General features: G+C 43.7%; 6 protein-coding genes across 6 annotated transcripts; 4 read left to right on the plus strand and 2 right to left on the minus strand.

Annotated features, from left to right (window-relative positions):
• Positions 1-652: 652 nt before the first annotated feature.
• On the plus strand, positions 653-2,211 carry EAE98_006774 (uncharacterized protein; the record flags this gene model as incomplete). Its single annotated transcript, XM_038954397.1, has 8 exons — positions 653-838; positions 965-981; positions 1,032-1,099; positions 1,203-1,270; positions 1,524-1,580; positions 1,630-1,641; positions 1,691-2,106; positions 2,160-2,211. 8 exons carry the CDS (start codon positions 653-655, stop codon positions 2,209-2,211), a joined length of 876 nt encoding a protein of 291 aa, XP_038809077.1.
• Positions 2,212-3,209: 998 nt separating this feature from the next.
• Positions 3,210-4,522, plus strand: EAE98_006775 (uncharacterized protein; the record flags this gene model as incomplete). Its single annotated transcript, XM_038954398.1, has 2 exons — positions 3,210-3,417; positions 3,501-4,522. The coding sequence occupies 2 exons, from the start codon at positions 3,210-3,212 to the stop codon at positions 4,520-4,522; spliced, it is 1,230 nt and encodes a 409-aa protein (XP_038809078.1).
• Positions 4,523-5,865: 1,343 nt separating this feature from the next.
• On the minus strand, positions 5,866-9,322 carry EAE98_006776 (uncharacterized protein; the record flags this gene model as incomplete). The annotated part of the gene is made up of 3 exons (XM_038954399.1): positions 5,866-5,994; positions 6,047-8,927; positions 9,129-9,322. 3 exons carry the CDS (start codon positions 9,320-9,322, stop codon positions 5,866-5,868), a joined length of 3,204 nt encoding a protein of 1,067 aa, XP_038809079.1.
• Positions 9,323-13,723: 4,401 nt separating this feature from the next.
• EAE98_006777 (uncharacterized protein) lies at positions 13,724-15,748 on the plus strand (the record flags this gene model as incomplete). Its single annotated transcript, XM_038954400.1, has 1 exon — positions 13,724-15,748. One exon carries the CDS (start codon positions 13,724-13,726, stop codon positions 15,746-15,748), a length of 2,025 nt encoding a protein of 674 aa, XP_038809080.1.
• Positions 15,749-18,250: 2,502 nt separating this feature from the next.
• EAE98_006778 (uncharacterized protein) lies at positions 18,251-19,057 on the minus strand (the record flags this gene model as incomplete). Its single annotated transcript, XM_038954401.1, has 3 exons — positions 18,251-18,334; positions 18,460-18,610; positions 18,819-19,057. The coding sequence occupies 3 exons, from the start codon at positions 19,055-19,057 to the stop codon at positions 18,251-18,253; spliced, it is 474 nt and encodes a 157-aa protein (XP_038809081.1).
• A 1,471-nt stretch (positions 19,058-20,528) lies between these two features.
• EAE98_006779 (uncharacterized protein) lies at positions 20,529-21,798 on the plus strand (the record flags this gene model as incomplete). Its single annotated transcript, XM_038954402.1, has 3 exons — positions 20,529-20,634; positions 20,703-21,094; positions 21,154-21,798. The coding sequence occupies 3 exons, from the start codon at positions 20,529-20,531 to the stop codon at positions 21,796-21,798; spliced, it is 1,143 nt and encodes a 380-aa protein (XP_038809082.1).

A 21,798-nucleotide genomic window follows, 5' to 3' on the forward strand; every position in this document is an offset into this window, starting at 1 on the left:
TACAATATGTATGGATTCGGCAGAGGAGACAATGACAGAGTAAAGTATTTACGACATGAATGACAATGTATTTGAATGAAGTTGATGACAGCTTGGAATTAAAGCCTCCTTCAAGAAGCAACAGCCGGGCCACTTTGTATATGGATTCGCAAATTGTGCCTCTTCATGAACATGAATATTTTACCATCTTTCATGTATTTTCTGAACTTGACTTTGACAAATCCCCCAAATAATAAAAAGCAGAACACTAAATAACATTAGAGCTGGTTGTTTGAATTGAGTTAATGTTGTTACTTTCCTTTTCATCTACAGTGTACAGTAGGAAAGCGAAAGCTCACCGGGGGTTATAGGAAAGATAATAAAAAGTTCACTGTAGGTGATATCAACCTTGGAACGTACCAGTGTGGCTAAGCAAGAAAGAACCCCTGGAGCTAGCCGCTCGGACATCAATCATGATTGGTTAATCTACCAGTCCCCACGACAACAATTGACACAAGCCAACCACATCGAGTAAACTGTCACTTCATCACAAGACTCACCGATTCAATGTCTCGTTTGATAAGAATAAATACCTACATGTTAGCACAACTCCTTTCCTCTACCCTTTCTCATATTCATTATTTTGTTGTTCTCTCCTAATTCTATAATCAAAATGAAACTCAATCCCTCCATCTTTTTGTGTCTGAGCCCTCTTCTTCCGTCAATACATGCATGGGGGACATTAGGTCACCAGACCGTAGCATATGTAGCTACGAATTTTGTAGCGGAAGAAACCAGAGATTATTTTCAAACACTCCTGAAAAATACAACCGGGAGTTATTTGGCAGGGGTAGCGACGGTAAGGTTATTGGGAGACGGTTCTTTTTGACTTGGACTGTGGTTCTTTATGTATTCTGATCACATAAAGTTGTGTGAAGGAATTTGGCTGTTTGTTAAGATCATTTGCTAATATTTTGAGGGGCAGTGGGCCGATAGCTTCAGGTAATTTCTCTGGAAATCCAATGATTCCTGTTGTACTGATTTGGTCTTAGATATACCAAGGCAGGAAAGCATACAGGCGCTTGGCATTTTATTGATGCGTTGGATGATGTACCTAGGTGTTAGTATTCTCTCTCCTTTTGGAAAGTCTTGGGGATACGGAATCAGTGATAACGAGAGCCTTTGGAATGACGGAGCCATGCTGATGCTGAGGTGTTATCTAGCTTGTGGAGTTAAGTTTGCTAGGGATTGTGGGGAGGAAGGATGTGTGGTTGGAGCTATTTTGAATTTCGTGAGTAAACCTTTCTGAAGTTTTTGATGGTGCTTGGTGGGTATTGATGATCTTGCTTCATGTGTTTCCGTGATTACACGTCGAGAAAACACACTCCTCATGACAATAATCATATACTGCAAGTACTTGACTTTGGCTATGTACGAGGAAGCTTTAAAGTTGTTTAAAGATATGAAGATCAAAAGCAGCAATGTCCTGTACTGATGTTTGGGCTCAAGAAACTAAGATGAAGTCAAGCTAATCAAAACCTTAGACGAACCAATTGCTTGACCCAAATGCTGTGAGGTATGACAAATATGTTGCTGCAAAGGTATGAAAGATCCATCTGTCCCTAAGCATTACTGATATTCATATAATAGTTCATCGTCCACGTAAGTTTTCACCTCCGAGTTCTTTTGGGTTAACTCACCAATTATTCAGTTTGTCGGAGATATTCACCAGCCTCTTCATGCTGAGAACATCGATGTGGGAGGAAATGCTATCGCTGTAAATTGGACTGGCAAAGATACTAATCTTCATCACGTTTGGGATTCGGCCATCCCCGAAAAGCTCATTGGGGGTTATTCAATGAGTGATGCTCAAGACTGGGCAAACGTTCTAACATCCGCTATTAATACGGGTGTGTATCAAGACCAAGCACAATCATGGCTCGAGGGTATGGATATAAGTGATCCATTGACAACGGCCCTGGGTTGGGCTAGAGACTCAAATGCTTTTATCTGTACAACGGTCATGCCAGGTGGAGCAGATGCGTTACGGGGCAAGGAGCTGAGTGGTTATTATTATGATGCGTCTGTGCCAGTTATTCAACTACAAGTTGCAAGGGCAGGCTATAGGTCAGTAATCCCAATTACTAATTTTGGAAACACAATTCTAATTATACTGAAAGGTTGGCGGCTTGGTTAGACATGATTGTTAGTGGGTTTAAGACAGAGTTGTAGTGGCCTCACTTCTGTTTTGTACTTTGAGAACATTATGGGAACTTTCAGAGGGACTAGAATGAGATATTGTTAATGAGATTGAAACAAATCACTGCGAGATACCAAAGCAAAGAGTGAACGATACTGGAATAGATAGGGGCTAGATATCCATAGAATATTAAGTCTTCTGCCTGACAAGATTAATTCACCACAATTTAACAAAATGGATTATCGACATCATGGCCACGTGGTAAGTCTTGAACAAGTGACCTGAAACGATCCTGGATCTTGAATTCATCATGCATTCAAGTTGACGATGGAAGTCAGTGAATGAGATTACGTTGGAGACCAAGGAATCTGCCCAGATTCAGCAAGCCTCGAGTCCAAGGTTAGTACTTTTCCAGGGTATCTCAAAAATGTCTCATAGAGCATTGAGAAGATGCTTAGACCAAAACAGACGTTATTGTTTGTGAAAGATAATGAACAACCGGTATATAAGCGAAGGAAATCAGACGAGAAAGAAACCAATACACACTCAAGTGAATCTCGCTTAATCACTCACATTCAAGGTGTCCATTCAGAGATTTTTCCTAGCAGGAACCCATGTTCTTGTCTTGTCATGTACTGGAGACCATCAAATAGAAATACGGCCTACAAATCGGAACCGCATTTTTTTAAGGATAAGATTGGTGTAAATAGCATTATCCCTATTCGCCTCTAGATCTCACAACCAACTACCTCGACAAACTCACAAAACATTTTTCTGCTTCTACTCAATAACTCGCAGTATCTCAAGACCAAATCTCTCGAGCGTGCCGTATCTTGGTATTTTAAAATAATATTTCCCGGTATCCACCATCTATATTCATCCATCTCTCAAACTTCCAGATCCCACATACCGAAAACCTCTTTGGTACCACTCACAAATTACATGCACTATTTCCACCATTACTACAAGTAATTTCTCACAGCTCCAGCTGCCCTACTCACCTCACCTTTTAATCGATCAACTCCGCAAAATGCCCAAGACTCGCAACTCCGTGTCGCGAACAGCACGCTTCCGGCGAAAACCATATTCACATCTTCCGGAACGAGCACCTCTCCCTGATCTGGTTGCTTTACATGAGAATGGAACTTTGTTTTCGGATCAGAGGGCGATGGTCGAGAGCGCTACAGAGGAAGAAGTTGCTGGAAATCTGAAACTTAAGTCAAAGGGTGAGTTTAATGGTATGCATTTCTTTTAATTTCTCGCTGTAAAGGAGGAGGGGAATTCTATACATATGAACGTGACGAATACTAATAGACAACAGCAGTACAAACACAATCTCACCCCCAAGCCATATATCCAGAGTCCCAAGCTGGAGAAGGTGAACTTCCCAGTTCAGAGAGTAGACACAATACACCCTCGCACCTCCCAGAAAACGAACATCTTACCTATCCACCTACTCCCTCAAACCCCCACTCCAACATCCAGCATAACCACCCCCCCTCTTCCAACCCATCCAACCAAAAACCCCCAAGCTCAATATCTCCTCACTCCCTCCGCCAACGTCGTCGCGGACTCCCCGATCTCCGCGTCATCACATCACCTACTCTTCTAGCCGAGCTGAAAAATGGAAATTTCAATAACACATTTATGGAAATCCCTCTTCCTGAGTTAAAACAGAGAGATTCGGAGACCCAAGCATCACAGACGCACCAAGAGCTTCGCCTCTACAACCCCATCTCTGAATCCCAAATGCACAGAAATAACCGGAGGGATCAAGAGAGGAAACATCATAATCGCAAAACCCGCCATCACTACGCCCCCAATTTTCCCAGACAACAGGGAAAAATCCGCTTGCTCACAGATGGACCTCCCCGTCCTGATCCTCGCACTCGATACTCGTTCATACCCGAATCTCCAGATACATCGCAGCACACGAGTAACCCCAACCCCCCCTCTAACTCAACCCCCATCCCAACGCCAAACCCAGGAACCATTTCCTCAAACCTCATGATCCCATCAACTCACTCTCTAAATCCCTCTCCCGCACCCCCACAACTCCTCCCCGCACCCCTCACCAACCCCCTCACACCCACCCAATACATTTCCGCCATCCTCTCTCTTCGCGCCTCGACCCGCAATCCTGATTATTTCCCCTTACCACCTGGTATCCAGTTTTTTGGAAATTTGTCACAGCAGCAGAAGAAGAATAAGAAGGAAAAGGAGCAAGAGATTAACTTTCTCGCGCTGCAGATGGAACAGGTGGAAGATGCGATACGGCTTGAGGGGGCGCCGGAGGAGGCGAGGGAGGTGTATTATGCGCAGTTTGCGAGGAGGGAGGATTGAGGATGGGGATGGGGACGGGGACGGGGAGGAGGGAGAGAGGGAAGATGGGGATGGGGAGTAGATGTGGTTCTTTTTATAGAAAAAAATTGGAGGGAAGGGGGAAGAGGAAATCCAGAAAAGTTTGGAAAAGCAAAGAGAATAATAAAATCCACAAACTTATCAAATTACATATATCTTTTCTCAAACAGTCCATCCACAAACAATAGGTAGACATCTCACCATCTCACCACCTCCTCGTCCTATCCACGGCATCTCCAATCATCCCCCCTCCCCCCCTTCCCTTTTCAATATTCCTCCTCTTCACTACAACTACAACTACATATCCTTATCCCACATCATCCAACCCCACCGTTCCCTCCCTTTCTCTACCCGCTCACCCCCTAACCTCCTAACCCCCTAACCTCCTAACCTCCTAACCTCCTAACCCCCTCACCCCCTCACCCCCTCACCCCCTCACCCCCTCACCCCCTCAGCACCTCACCCCCTCACCCCCTCACCCCCTAACCTCCTCACCCAACCACCCAACCATCAACAATCAAAACACCCCCTCCTCCCCCCCCCTACTCTTACAAACCCAAAGTACTAAACCATATAAATCTACTCTCAAATCACAAGTCACAAGTTGCAAGTTGCAAGCCTCAAGCCTCAAGCCTCAAGCCTCAAGCCCCTATACCTCCTCTATTAGCTCCATCCATCAACTCCATCCATCCGTATGTGATTTCAAGTCCAGTAGTATATCTCACTAGTATCGGTACGGTTCCTAAGTAACCATCAAGTCGAATACAGTCTAATGTATAGTCTACTGAGAGAGACATAAGACTACCTTTTGGTTATCCAGAAGTGATTTAGAAAGAAGTCTTCATCTTGTGTGCATTAAGGTTTCATTCAGACACAATTGGCATCTAGTTCGAAGTAAATAGGGGCAATTAAATATCAATCAAGTTCAAATTCGCATACACATACTTCTCGGCTCTTGGATCACCAATTATTAAACTTTCCATAATAAAAACATGCATCTCGAAGTATCTATTCCCGATCTATCTTCTAATATGCGGTGCATACATGGTAACTAATAAAATTTTGTCTTAGACCGAAACTCATAATTTCAATCTTGTTAAAAAAAAAAAAGAGATTCGTAGTCGAGGTAAAAACGAATAAACGCCAAAGACCATACACTATGATGACGACCAATTAAAGTGCCAAACCATAAGTGAAAAGTAAAAACAAAAATAACTCGAAAATTTCTTTTCGTGACCCGAGTTTCCTTTGTCTTGCCCATCCATTTTAAATATTTCGTCTATCCACAAACACCAACCACCATCGTTCATCTATGACGTAAACATTTATTCATCCTCATCGGTGAATACCTCCTCTCCTCTCTTGCGGCGGGCCATACGGTCCTTCTTCTTCTTACGGAGTTCAGCAGAAGAAAGCTTGGCCTTCTTCTTGGTGGAGACAATCTTGTTACCCATCTAAATAAGGTGTTAGTGGATGTTCAATAATAGTGTAACAGTTTAAACTTACGGCATCGAATTTCTCCTCTTCTTCGGCATCGTCTCCCTTGAGACGGGGTCCAGATCCTTGACCTTGTACCCAGTTGTGTCCGGATGCAACCATCTTTCCGTCCAATACAGCCCAAACTTCCTCAGTGATGTTCTTGGTGAACTCAGCACTGTGAGTAATGATGATAACACCACCCTCGAAGCTTCTGAGAGCCTTAGACAAGGCACCGAGAGAGTCACGATCCAAATAGTTGGTAGGTTCGTCAAGAACGATCAAATGAGGACGTTGCCACGAGCAAGCAGCGAGAACGACCTTGACACGTTGACCTCCGGAGAGACCCAACATACGGGAGTGAGAAACCAACTCAGCATCCAAACCGAAGTTGGCGCAGTGCTGTTCAATCTCCTTTCTAACCAAAGGTCTGAATTGACCACTGGCAAGAGCCTCCTTTTGATCAACTTCAGCAACCATCTTTTGATGAGAAGCCAAGATCTCAGTACGTGGGATCCAAGCGTTGTCTGCAGTCATCATAGGAACCCATCTCTCGTTCTTCATGCCAACGTTCTCTCCGAGAGCGAACGAACATTCATACTCGTAAGAGTTCTTGAACTTACGACGGGAGTGGATACCGATAACACGACGTTGAGTACCTTCGATCTTGTAAATCTTGTCCATAGCCTTCTCATCCTCATCAGTGACAATCTTGTTGGCTCTGTCCATGGTCTCACGATCTTCACCAGTTTGGAAACGCCATTGAATATATTCGGATGGGGTCTTCTCGAGATGGTGATCGATGTGGGCGAAAGCGTGTTGTTTAATGTAGGCGATACGGATGTTCTCGTGGGTGTAAACCTCACCTTCAGTTGGGATGAGTTCACCAGTGAGAACGTTGATCAAAGTGGATTTACCAGCTCCGTTAGGACCGATAACGGCAATACGGGAACCGAGGGAACATTGGAAGGAGATGTCGGAAATTTGTGGTTTTGGAGTACCTGGGTATTGGAAGGACATCTTGCTGACACGAACAATAGCCTTGGCCTTGGTCTTGACACCCTCGAGGAAACCTGGCTCAGGGAACTTGAATTCCATCTCGGAGGCACCAAGCTCGTAGTAAGACTTGGCTTGTGGGCACTTCTTGACGAACTCCTTCAAGTTACCACGATATCTCTTGAGCTTGTATCGCTCGTAATGGATAATGTGTTGACAGACGTTATCCAAGAAAGCGGAGTCGTGGGAAACGATGATGGAGGTACATGGGGAGTTTTGGAGATATTCCTCGAGCCACTTGACGTTCTTGACATCCAAATGGTTAGTAGGCTCATCCAAAAGGAGAATATCTGGAGACTCGAAAACAGCACGGCAAAGAGCCAACTTCATCTTCCATCCTCCGGAGAGGGCAGTGATCAAGTTGTTGGTCATCTCTGGGGTGAAACCGAACTCAGACAATTGCTTCTCGACTTCCTCTTGGGAAGTCTCGACACCAACCTCCTTAAGCTTCTTCATGGTCCAGGCAATGGTGGTTTGCTCAGTATCAGCGGAATCGAGATCGTGCTCAACGAACACGGTCTTGACCTCGCTCTTCTTTGGGAAACCCTCAACTTGCTCATTGTTGATAGCACGCATGAGAGTAGACTTTCCGGAACCGTTAGGACCGCAAAGACCATATCGTTGACCACGCTTGAGACGGAGATGGGTTTGGTTAAGGAGAATTTTGGCACCATACGCCAAGTTGAAGGTACAGTTGCAAAGGTCCTCACCCTCCTCATCATCGGCCTCTTCGGCGTCCTCAGCCTCGGCACCTGGGGAGGCACGCTTGCGGAGGTTGTCGACAACTGATTGAGCATCCTTCTCACCAGTAAGTGCGACGGCGAATGGCTTGAGGTTGGAAGTCCAGCTGTGGGAGTCAGCATCCTTTTCATCGATGAGTTGACCAGCAATGGCGGCGATGTATGTGATGATTGGCTCGAATTTGAGAGCACTCTTGTTGGAGCTAAGGACATCCTTGAGGATGGCCTCAACAGTGGAAACTTGACCAGCGTTTGATGGTTCTGGGATCTTTCCATCAGCGCCGACGGCACCGACACGCTTGATGGTGTCAAGACCTTGCTTGGTCTTTTCACGAGCCTCAGGATCAGCCAAGTTCTCGTAGTTCTTGATGAGACCTGGCATCAATTTTGGCAAGAAAGCAGCGACAATGTTGGGGTCCTCGACCAACTTGCACATGTTGTCAATGATGACAGCGGACTTTCTCTTGATGGCAGTCTCACGCTCGCTAAGACCACGATCCAAAAGAGGAACCATGATAGCCAAAGTTGGCTCATGAACGTCAGTGACGAAAGTAGTGGCACCGAGCAAGTGAATGGTCTCTGGGACGTTCTCTGGCTTAGCGATACACTTGATCAACTCTGGAATGAAACGTTCGATATCCTTGTTGACGATAAGGCCGCAGACCTTCTCCATGATACCGTATGCTCTCTTCTTGACTTCTGGCTTGGTATCCCACATAGATTCGGAAACGACTGGGATAAGATCTGGAACTCTAAGAGCCAATTGGGTTGGTGCTGACTCGACGAGAGCCTCGATACAGTCAAGACCGGTCATCTTTTCGGGCCATTTTTGAGCTTCGAGGATGGATTTGATGATAGGTGGGAGGACTGCCTTGACAGCATTTGGGTTGACAGCCTTAACGATGGCCAAGGCAGCTGCTTGTGCGGCGTTCTTGACTGGGACCATCTTGTCACCAACGGAGTTAAGGACGGGGCCGAGGAGGACAATGAGGTATGGCTCGACGGCGGCAGAGACTTCGGAGTGCTCAGCAATTGCTTGGATGGCATTGAGAGCGCGTTCTCTGACATTAGCATCCTTCTTGTTTGCCAATTGCTTCTTCAAAGCCTCGACGGTTCTGCAAAGGACACATTGTTAGTAAAGCTGAAAATGAAAAAATTTGAAAGAAGATTTTAGTGCGACCGTGAGATTGCATATCGATGTGAAAAGATGAATTAGAGAATATCTCAAGTGTGAAGTCTTTGACAGATATTCAACCTGATCCATTCCCTTCCTCCTCATCGATGAAAATTTGAACGTTGAAGTCGGAAATACATACTTGGTGGGGGCATCATTCTCCTCGATGTTACCATTAATGAAAATGGCGAGGTTGTGAGTGGCAGCGTTAATGTCAGTCTGCTCTTTCGAAACAGACAACTTCGACATTAAGTCATCTAAGACCTTGATCGAGTTCTTGTTTTCAGCCATCTTTCCTGTTGTTGTTGGGTTCGATGGTGTTTCGATAGAAGGCATTGTAAAAGAAGAGAAGAAGAGGGGGAGAAAAGATGTCGATAAGGATTTGTGGGAATGAAATTTTTGCTTAGCGCGAAACTACCCGTGGTAATCGGTGCGTTGAGAGTGGAGAAGATATTGTAATCTTGATATATGATTCGACGATAAATTGAGATAAAGTGGGCAAAAGTGGCGGAGAAGAGAGAGAGAGAATGATTTCGATAAAGAAACCCTTTATTTTTCTATTTCTTTCTCTACCGGTATTAGATTTATTGAGAGAAGACTTTTTTTTACACTCTTTTTGTTTGTCTCTTACTTGATATTCAGAGAACAAAAAGAAGACAGAGGATGTGTTTTTTTTAAAGGGAAGAAGAGTGAAGGAAAAGAGATGTGATCTTCTTCAGAGAGAGGAAGACTTTTGGACCCTTTTAATTTTCTGAAGTGGCATTACTGATAAAAAAATTATTGCAAGGGTTTTCTCTCGCTTATTTTCTTAGCTTGATTGTTTTTGAGTGGCGTCAGAAAGTGTGTGGCGGCAATTGAATCTCGTTGGTTGATATTAGGTATATTGCTGAATAAGCACAAGTGAATTGGGATTTTATTTTTAAAACATTGTTACAGTTGTATATCTGTACATCTGTACGATACATCTGTCAATCTATCTGTATACGCCAATGATATTCTACGAACAACTTCGAGCGCAGCGAGCTTGGGGGTTTGGGGGCTTGCCACCATGAAAGATGATTGTATGTAGGAATCCCTCTCATATACACAATCAATGGCGAATTGTATGGTTCTTTCTCATGAGATATATAATCAGCATGTTAGGGAGTATTCCTAGGTAATATTACATTGTAATAATGAATTATATTAACCTTCCACATGTAACAAAACAAGTATAGTATCAAATCTGTATGGTGAATTGAATATATCTACGAGTGCCAGCTAGTAGGTGTATTCTTCAACGCCCTTCCTGCAAAGTTCACACAGCCAATACATTATTAGATCGATCTACCAGTATACCGAATCGGTTTGGCTCATTTCAATCCGGCCAGATTCAACTCAACCATCTTGGGACACGTACGGAGTGAACTGAACGAATCATGACTCGATAGGTAGGCATTTGATAGGATGTGTATAGCGGCAATACCGTAGGGCGAAACTTAGTCGGAGGCTCATTATTGTTTTTTTTTCTTGCGTGAAAACTCTTCTAGTTAGATATCAAGTATGTTACCTGAGGTATTCAATATGAAAGATATCAATTATGGTATTGAAATTTCTGATATGCAAATTTCTTAGTAAGGTCTTATGAAGATTCCGGATAACAGTAGGTAGAGGGGGTCAGAATTGAGGCGAGAGATTGTGGGGTAACGAAAGAAGGGGGAGAATTGCTGCAGGGAGATAATATAAGTGACAATGATCCATCCACCCTCCTCGGTTGGATGAAGATATTTTCCATGCTAAAGTCAACACATTTTCCAAGGCTGTTCAATATTCTTATCCCTACTGGATATCTACAATGAACATTAGAGAGGTTCTTGGTACCTGATTTGCTCTAAAAGCTGGGTAGACAAAAAGACATGCTCACTACTCGGTAATCATCTCTGTACACCCAAAACACTCAGCCCCAGCCCCAGGACATATTATCGGGTCTAACCACAGCTACCTCGACCAAAAATTAAAATCGGCGGAAAATATCAGCCTTCAGTCAGTCAGCCAGCATAGACAAATCATCTGAATTTGGTTTGCATAACATATCTATCCTCCGCCACCACTATCACTCAGACAGAAAAGGGTTCCCTTCCCTCGCTCTCTCCCTTACGTGCAGAGAACCCCCTGCATATAGATTTATCGTAAGCCGATCAACAGGATCCCCGTGTTTCCCCCAGACTTCCTTCGTCTTGAATCCTTCCAGATTGTCTCCTAGGATTTCAATATACAACACCTAGTCTTTCTTTCTTAGCCCTTAAATTTTGGCTACTCGCAAAGTTGCTCTCCCTGAAAGCCTCGGAAATGTCGGATATAGTATTGTGAAGCGAGCCGATTCGGATGAGAATAGATTTTAGTACTTTCCTCTTGTACTTGGGTCTACCGTAAAAACTCGACAAACTGAGATCCTACTTAATCGTATTTAGCCTAGCATATTGCCGATCTCCCCAGCCGGACTTATTGAAATCCAACATTTTTTCTACTTTTTCTAATCATTTACATATTTAAAGCACATGAATTATTTTTCGAAATTGAAAATTAGAAAAAAAATTGATTTTGATTTCTTTTTATTATTAACTATTAATAAGATCTTCAATTTGAAAGCAAAATATTGATTACTTATTTAATAATAATTTATTGAAGTTCTTCAAAAGAATATCTCTTTAATTTAGTTTGTGGGGTGAGGCGTTTATACTAGGCTAAATGCGGTTAAGTAGGATCTCAGTTTGTCGAGTTTTTACGGTATCCCCTTCACTGATATAATTTCATGTACTGAAGGTTGTGTTGTATATTCATCTGTTCTGTCTGCCGATTCATTTCTCTTCTGTCGTCTCCAATTGTAGTCAACTAAGTAGTTATCTACAATGTCACTATTCCAAGCGGTCTTGAATGAAAACAAACCTCCATATGCTTCTTTAAGGTTCAATCTACCGAGACATCCTTCCATCACCTATTCTGTAGTTTCATCGGTAGTCCATGGCATTGGCATAAAAGCACCTAATTGACAAACGCCCGGTCCCGAGCATTTACTTTGCATCTCGTGTCTGTGCTGTGACAATTGAAACGAAGTAACCTTGCTGACTCCTGAAGCTTGTTCGCTTTGAAATTCTTTGAACTCCGAGATTTACCCCACATCCATCTTGAGGAAAGAACCTCAAGAGGCAAGAGAAAATCACGTGTAGTCGCTAAACAATTGATGCCTCAGACACACAATCGAACTTTCTTCATCTACCTACTCACGCTACTCTGTGCAGTACCGAGTACCTTTATACAGACGTGGTTAAATTTCTATACCTAGGTAGGTAGATTTCTGCAGCTGTCGGGTATTTCTAAACCAAGATAAAATGCCAACACGAATATAACGCTGCTCGCGCTGTTGACGGTGAACTGCCGCATTATCTATTACGCATCATGTATTACCCATCCGTTTATGGCAACGTTAGACGTTATCACAATGTCAATATTCTCCATCTTTCGGTCCCGAGACCATTCCAATGTTCAGAGTTTCCATCCCGATGATGTTACATTTTTTGAAACATTTAGATATTTCGGAGCTTTACGTATCCCGGTCCCACCTCTTACGAATAGTTCAAAAATGTCTTCTCTCCTTTAACTTTATTTCAACGTGCCAAGATATCTAAGATTGTCGGAGCTTCCTTCGAGCCCATATTTTGAATCTTTCAACACGTTTCATGCATTAATCATAGGAAACACTCTTCCGTCATCTAAATGCAACTTTCAACTTGTACAGTGAGCGAGCGGCATATCGCTATATCTGGTAAGTGATTTATGTTTGCTAATCCGTATCCAATCTACAAGACACGTTCGTGGTACACCGGTGAGCCTCTTACATGCTTGTGTCATACATGTGACATCGATATCAGATACATAACCTAGATATGAGTTCTAGATCTTGAACGATTCGTTGCGGTATGAACCTTCAGTGTCACCTTCTATACAGGACTTTGACATGAGCTTGAGGATTCGATAAAGTGGGTCAAATACATGGGAATTTACCAGGACTTAAGTTCGGTCCCGAGATCGTTCACTTATAATTTTCAACTCCGACGGCTGATCTTTCTTGATTGCGGCCATTAAATTGGCACCCTTAAGGAACCTGGAGCCGGGAATTCCAGCTTTGCCACATTTGATTAGCTGCCGATGGGTTTTCATCCTCTTCTCCGCCAATAGGGATGCTAATATTATCTTGAAGGGTACTATCACAAAGATCTCACTGGCTCTGTGCCTTACAGATTATTTGTATCTTCGGATATTCGATAAAATTCTAAAGCCCGATCCCTCATTCGATTGCATCCGTTACATGGGATGAAGTGGACGTGTTCATACCAATATATGGCTTAGTCGTCCATTCTGGCTACCTTCTTTCATCGGATGATCAAATCATTGATCAGATAAACCATTTGTCCCCAATCTATGGCTTCCTATCGAGGAAACCACTCCCGCAGTGGAGACTCTGCACGTTCCATGGACTCTTCATTTCATCAATGAACCTGGTCTGAAGTATTAGTATCTGCGCCTGACATTTTGCTTGGATAATTTGAAGAAAGCCAAGACACCTACAATGCATAGTGGATTAGTATTCGTGCTTTGAGATAGGTATTTAAAGTCGATCTTATCTCCTCGGAGAACTTCCTCTCCTCATCCCCTTCTTTAACTATCAATATTACTTAGCTTTTGTCAAGGACAAGGAAGATGCGTTTCTCTACAGCTACTGCCCTTGGCATGGTCGTTGGCCAGGCCATAGCTGGTGTTTGTTCATATGCTGATGCTCAAGAGAAGAGGAGCGCTTGTCCTTATGCAGGACGAAGTGTCTCTGATACTCCCAGAGAGCATTTCCCTCGTGCTGGCAGTGGTGCAACTCCAGGCAAAAAGGGTGTCATGTTCATGAACAGAATTGCACCATCCGTATCCACTCTATACATCGCCAATGCAGATGGAAGCAATGAACGTGAACTTCTCGGAAACAGCTCTTCCTACGATTATCACGGAAACTTCACTCCTGATGGAAAGTATGTTATCTTCACCACTGAACGTAACGGAGATGGACAATCGGATATCTACAGAGTCAAGATTGATGGTACCGGATTGGAATCTTTGGTTGAAACACCATCTTTCGAAGATGCAGGTGTACTTTCGCCCGATGGAACAACACTTGCTTATGTATCCACCCAAGGAAACTTCACAGCAAATATCTGGGTTAAGGATCTCACTACAGGAGTTGCATTTAACCTAACCAACACACCTACCACAGCTGGTGACAATGCCCTTCCAGATGGTCATTTCCGTCCTTCTTTCTCGCCCGATGGAGAGTGGATTGCCTTTTCCTCCGACCGTAACACCGCCTGGACCGGACATAGCAACGGTACCGGTTGGGAACACACCCAAGAACTTTCCGTCTACAAGATCCGACCAAACGGATCCGACTTCTCCCAAGTTGTCACCAAAGCTGGTTACTCTCTTGGATCGCCAAAATGGAGCCCAGACGGATCCCGAATTATCTTCTATGAGATGACTAGAGAGAACACCTACAACGCCCACATGACTTCTGTCGACAGTGCTGAGACACAAATCGCATCCGTAGATGTTGCTACCGGACTCGATTATGTTTACCATACCTCTGGAGTTGGATGCAAAGTCAATGGCCAATTCGTAACTGCCGATGTTGTCGGTTTCAATACTAAGGGTTCAACTGATGACAACATTGGTATCAACTACAACGGCACCGGCGCCGCGAACTACACTACCATCCTGGGCGATATGCGCAACCCTGCTTGGTCTCCAGACGGAACCCTGGTCATCTATGAAAAGACCAGTTTCACCCCCGTCCGTGCAATGGAGAAACCTTTGTACAGTTGGGACGGCGATTTCGAATACCGCTTCACCGATGTCTTCCCCATGCTCTCCAAACAAAACAAATTGGTCATCACTCAAAAGCAACTCGGTAACTCATCAATTGTCACCATGAACCCAGATGGTACCGATCTCGATCTGGTCTTCGATGTCTTTTCCACAAACCAAACCTCATCCGCAGATACTTCTACTGGTCTTGCAGGTGCATTCCAACCTTCTTGGACTGCCGATGGCGAATGGCTTACCTTTGGACTTGGATACTGGTTTTTCGAAAGATCGATTGAGCCAGGTTGGATTTATCGCGTTACAGCTAACGGTTCTCACTACGAGCAATTGACTTTCGGAGAAGCCGGTGTTTCCAATGCAGGATTCCCATCTTACTCACCCGATGGAACCAAGATCGTTTACAGAGAGTGCGGCCCCGCTCCTTTGTACTGCATCGGTCTCCGCATTCTGAACCTCGCTGATGGTACCGTCACAAACTTGACCGATACCTGGGATAACACTCCTGGTTGGTCTCCCGACGGAGAGCGCATCGTTTTCACCCGTCGTAACCATCTCAACTTTGACGATCTTTCAGCGACCGATTCCTACGACGTTTACACCATCTTCCCTAACGGAACTGGCCTCACACAAGTAACAACCAGTGGAGCCAATGATGCTCACGCTGTTTGGTCCGCCGATGGAAGAATTTTGTACAGCAGTGGAATGTATGGTTTCAGAGAGGAGAGTCCTCTTTACGACAATGCCTTCCAGCCCTATGGACAAATTATCTCCATGAACTTTGATGGATCAAACAAGACCATGTTGACTGATAGTATGTGGGAGGATAGTATGCCTCTTTACGTTCTCAATGATGAATTTTAGATAGGCGAAGATAATGAGGAATGAGATGGTTATGAATTTATAATGAGAGGAGGAAAGTGGCAACGGGGATGAAAAGAAGATGAGAGGAGAGGAGAGGAGGAAAATTATGATTCTTGTTATTTAGTTTTTTCAGCGAATATCCAAATTCAATTTCTTCATGCTATGTTAAATGTTCTTTCTATTCTATCTGATGAATTTCTAATACATAGACTATAACAATCTTATCTATGCAAATATATCTTTTTTTTTTTGTATATTCATCTTCACAATCTCCGACCCCCCCCCCCCCCCCCCCAAGAACATCATACCCATCTACTCTTCCACATATAAATTCATCTACATACCCATCACCACAACCATTACCATCAAACCCCCCTCCCGAGTCCCAACTCTCAACCCGAATCTCCCTCCCCATCACCAAATCTCCACCCACACATCTCGGTCCCCGAACCCAAACTCCCGAAGTCCCGAGAGTACCCCCCTCTCCCTCCCCGCGATTCTCCCGCCCAGAACCAGAACCAGAACCAGAACCAGAACCAGAACCAGAATTTCTTCCGTTTTCATTTCCAGATCCATCGTAAATCAAGCAATGAGCAAGGAATCGAATGCCTAGTAGACGATCTTTAATTCGAACATAACAAATCTATTTATATATATATATATCTGAGCCTCTATCGAAAAGGATTTTATAAAAGGAGGGGGTGTAGATCTGCTTTGCGGTCTTGTTTATTTTGGGATGTGAGTATTTGATTTTTGATTTTTGATTTTCGGGACCGAGGGTTTGGGGGGGGGGGGGGAGATGGGTGGATGGATGGATGGTTTTATGGCGGTCTTTTGGACATGCGGAACAATGCGATACCATATTGTGGATTTGAATTTCAATTTGGATTTGATGATCTGACAGCCCCCAAGAAGATTTGCGTCACGATGCTGAGATGCGGAATAATACTAGGTACTTATGAATATGGTTCCGAGCAATTCTACATCATGATGTTGAGATATTGCTAGTGGGTGATATGTTTTGGGGACTTTTTTTAGATTGCGTTGTCTTAGAGCTTAGATGATGAATGATTGTTTGTTTATACATAATGGATAACGGAAAGCTGATAAGTGGGAAATGTTGTGTTGATGTTGTGTTTATTAGGTGATGTGATGTGATATGATGGTCCGATTGGTATATTTGGATTTTGGTTTTGGTTTTGGGAGAGGGGGAGTAGATAGTATAAGAAATCTGAAATTTGAAGACGAGCTTCTCATACTATCAAATCAGAATTTGGATATAGAGGAGAAAAATCATGAAGAAAACCGGCTTTGAAGATTCCTATTGTATCTTCGTACAGTATAATGATACAAATTCATGAGCATTCCCTTCAAGATTTCCAGAGGCAAGGAGATTGCATCGTGATCATTTTACAATATATCTTGCGCTTTCTAAATCTACATTCTCCAACTTCCTGTGTTATAGCATAGCGTGGTATATATCCATTTCCCTGCCAATAGTGTGGTGCAAACCTAGTGAATCTTTACGGTACATATTGAGTGAATACCTAGGTAAGTAATGAATACAAGAGAAAGTTGCATTTCTCATGCTCGTTCGTTTGTGATTTATTACTTTGGATTATGAATAAATAATAACCGGTTCGCTCGAGTCTAGCACTCTCAAGTATTCATGGTCTGTTTACCTACTGGTTCATACTAGCAGAATTTAAGAGTTTCTTTTCGCGTCGAGGAGTTGGGAAAAACTGTTTACTACCTTTCATTATGAATGATTCTGACTTCAATTCTAGATCTTTAACGCCATAACATACTGAATCAAAAGCTCTTCCTGTATGCTGTCTATATAAAGTGTTACAGAAATCATACCTGATCTGGGATTATCACATATGACTGAGAGCTAATGTGGTATATATGATGACGATCGAGATCATGGTTATGATTGCGAAGGAGTATTATGCGGACATTTTCATGGTATTGACTCTTCGGTCAATATGAAACGTAAAAGTGCCAAGTAGCAAAGAGGAAGAAAAATTAAGGGGGATGGATTTAATAATCACACGTTCTGCGCGCGATACTGTGGTGCTCGCTCAGCCCAAGAGCTTTCGACTCGATGGCACAATATGAGGAGGAAGAAGATATAATATTGTATGATCTCGATATATTCATGTAAGACTCACCAGTAGGGTACATATAGGGTACTGGTAAGTTTTCACTCCCTATAACCTATTCACCGAGTGTAATATTTGAGGAAAGGCAAAGTCTCCCGCCTGAAAATTTATAGAACTTCCTTTAAAACTCTAGTCCAGATCATTCATGAAGTTGGGATATCGGGAAAAATTCAAGTCGATTCATTGCACTTGATTCTCCCCCTTCTCCTCTCCTTTCCTCGCGTCCCTAGACGTCTCAGTGTCTTGGTTCTATGACTACTAGAATAGCAACTTTCCACCGAAGGTACATCACACTTTTTCTTTCCCTATAACTCCCTAATTACCTTTCCCAAATCCTCTATATCCTCCAAATACGCATCATTTTGCATTCAATCACCTCCTGATCCTCATTAATATCATCCGTCCACCTCCTACAAAAGACCTAAAAGTCAGTAAACAATATCTCAAATTTAGATTCCCAAACCCCAATCCCCAAAATCCCAACACAAACAAACAAACAAACAAACAAACAACCCACTGACTTCACATAAACCGTCCTCATCCCACCTCCCTCGCCCCTTTCAAATCATTCGTATGCACCATCACCATAACACATTCCTCCGGATCCAAACCCAAAACCCGCATCACCCACTCATAACTCTCTCTCCGGTTTACACACCCCCACCAACTAACTCGAAACCAACATCTCAAAACCTCCCTTCAATTTCGCCGCTTCATCAAATCGAGCTGTAATCGTGTAGAACCATTCGCGTGAACGAAAAGTTCACATTCTCATATTCTTTCCCGTCAGAAAGAGATTTCAGCGCGGAAGAACATCAGGCTAGGGGATTTGATGATGCAATACCTGGACGAGGAATTCTTTGAGGGGGGGTGTAAAAGAGGGGGACTAGGGGAATAGGTTGGACTGAGGAGGAGCGTTTCTAGGGTGGAGAGGTGTATGAGATTGATGTTTTTGACGGGGATTGTGGGAGATGCGGGGTGGTGGTGTCGAAATAGGATTGGATTTTTGGAGCGAGTGAGGGGGGAGGAGGGATGGGATGGGAGGGGTGGAAGATGTGGGAGGAATGAGGCGTGCTATTTTAGACCTGTGCCTATGAAATCGAAGAGGATGGCGCGGATTTGGGGGGTCGGTGGAGAATGTCATTTTTTTAAACATGTATTTTTTATGTTTAAGAATTTATCTTCCTCGATGATGAGTAAGATGGGAGTTAAATTCGGAACTGAACAGTTGATAGATATAGAAGATTCCGTATCATCACTTGATATATCGAAATCATTATCCATATATCATTATGAAACAAGGCTATATTTATATCCCTCCCCATATCCCTCTCCATATCCGCTTTGTCACGAACACCTAATACAATTAAAGTGAAAAAATCATAAAACATCAAGTAAGCCCTTCGCTTGAAAAACAGATTGAATGATATCATTTATGCCGACAATTCCGTAAAGATATATCTTTACCTACCTATTTACTTACCTAGATATTCACATCTCTCTTTCCTATTTCTCGAATATCGAAAATATAAGATCGTACAAGCCACCCGAATATCTCCATCTCCATCTCCATCTCCCACTAAAAGCAAATCATCTAATCATATTCGAAATACACATCTCACACTTCCCACATGATGATCTCACAACACTACATGCGATTCAAATCAGCGGAAACAAACAGTGAGCATTAGCTACCTAGGTAGGTAGGTATTGTAAAAGAGTAGAAGATGGTAGATGGTAGATGCAAGTATGTGAGCTATTAATTTTGCTTAACCAAAAGTTGGATCCACGGACAAACCATGAAAATAAACCAAATCTGATATATTGAGCCGACTCCAACATCATGGTTCTAAAAGTTTGTTCGGTAGTACTTGTTTGATGCTGATTCGGTAAGGAGAATGAATGAGTTGGTTTCGAGGTATCCGTTCGCAATTATGCATATATTGTACCAATTGTTGGTAAGCTTACTTTGCAATAATGCAATATTTAAAATGTCAAACCGAGAGTTTCTCTCTCCTACGAAAACATCACAATTACTCCTGCCTTAGATATAATACTCATTAGAAGCCCTCTATTCTTTTACCTCCATCCCTATCACGTTCCTACCATCTTCAAATCTTCGAATCCTGAAATTCACCTCTACCACCACCTCAACCTTCCATCCCCACCAAGCAACTCCCCAACCATCCCATCCCATCCTACCCATCCTACCATCCCCCCACCATGCCCAGCCCCCTAGAAATCCAAACCCACCTCACCCCCCTCCTCTCCCCTCACGCAACCATTCTCCTCCCCACCCATCCCTCCTTCCCCCCTCTCCTCGCAAGATGGCGAGAATACTCCAGCCCAGACATCATCCTCATCATCCAAGTAACCCACGAATCCGACGTTCAGAAAATCGTAAGTGTTAAGAATTCCTCCACATTCCCATTCCAACCACTCCATATAAAATACGTCTAATATACTTCCCATCCACCCAATTCATATACCAACACAAACCACAGATCCACTACGCCAACCAACATTTCATCCCCTACATCGCTCGAGCCGGCGGTCACGGTGCAACCCATGCTTTCAGCCAAGCGAAGAACGCAATCCAGATTGATTTGCGCACCATGAACCACATCACACTTTCAGATGATGGCCAGACTGCCACGATTGGCGGGGGCGCAAATGTAAAAGATGTCGTGGATACACTTACTCGATTAGGAAAACGAACTGGTAGATTCGCCTCTCCAAGCCATCCATGCCCCAACAACCAAGAAAATCCAAACTAATCACTCAACCAGTAACCGGTATCTGCGAACTCGTCGGATTCTCCGCGCCCGCTCTGGGGGGTGGTCATGGTTGGCTTCAGGGCCAATATGGACTCATGGCCGATCAGGTACTTTTCGCCCGTCTCTTGCTGCCTTCTGGTGAACTGGTCACTGTATCGGAGAAATCGTATCCGGACTTGTTTTGGGCCATTAGAGGCGCGGGACATAATTTCGGGTTGGTGATGGAATGGGAGTATCGTGTTTATGACGATATTGCCCCGTTATGGTCTTATGAAATCTTCATTTATTCAGGAGATAAACTCGAGGCTCTCTATGAGGAGGCGAATAGATTGTTGCGAGACCAACCAGCGGAGCTAGTTCATTGGGGATATATTATCAAAGTTGCAGAGATTGATCCAGATCATGTAAGTCGCTGCCCAGACGCAATTTACTTGAGATTGTTCAGAAGCTAACAATTTGGTAGCCGGTACTGTGGTTCGGTATCATCTACAACGGCTCCCCCGAGATAGCCAATCAATATGCCAAACCATTTCATGACATCGGACCGCTTAGTGTACAGACCGGCCAGGGATCACTACACAATCTTGCCGTCGTCACATTCCAAGACGCCGATGGTCCAGGATGTGCTTACGGAATGACATCCCTCCGATATCCCATCGGATTGAAGTCATACAACGTGACGGCCGTTAGACAGGTATACAATGAGATCGACTCAACATTCCGCAAAGTTCCAGAGATAGCTGGTTCATTTTTCTTGCTCGAAGGCTACTCGACTCAAGCAGTTAAAGCCATCGATGCAGCAAGCACGGCGTTTCCGCACCGAGATGATAATATCTTGGTTACATCGTACGTCATGTATGCGCCTGACTCGAACATCGACCCGAAAGCAAAGGCATTTGGGGAAAAGCTTCGAAAATACTTGTTGGATGGAAGTGACGATCCAGCACATCTCCGCGCCTACGTCAACTATGCCGATGGCGATGAGTCTTTACAGGCGATCTATGGGTGGGAGACATGGAGATTGGAGAAATTGAAGAAACTTAAAGCTCAGTGGGACCCTAAGAACACCATGCGGTATTATGTTCCTATTGAACAGAACATCAATTAG

The sequence above is a fragment of the Botrytis deweyae genome (assembly GCF_014898535.1).
Source record: "Botrytis deweyae strain B1 chromosome Unknown BDEW_015, whole genome shotgun sequence".
Taxonomy (NCBI): Eukaryota; Fungi; Ascomycota; class Leotiomycetes; order Helotiales; family Sclerotiniaceae; genus Botrytis; species Botrytis deweyae.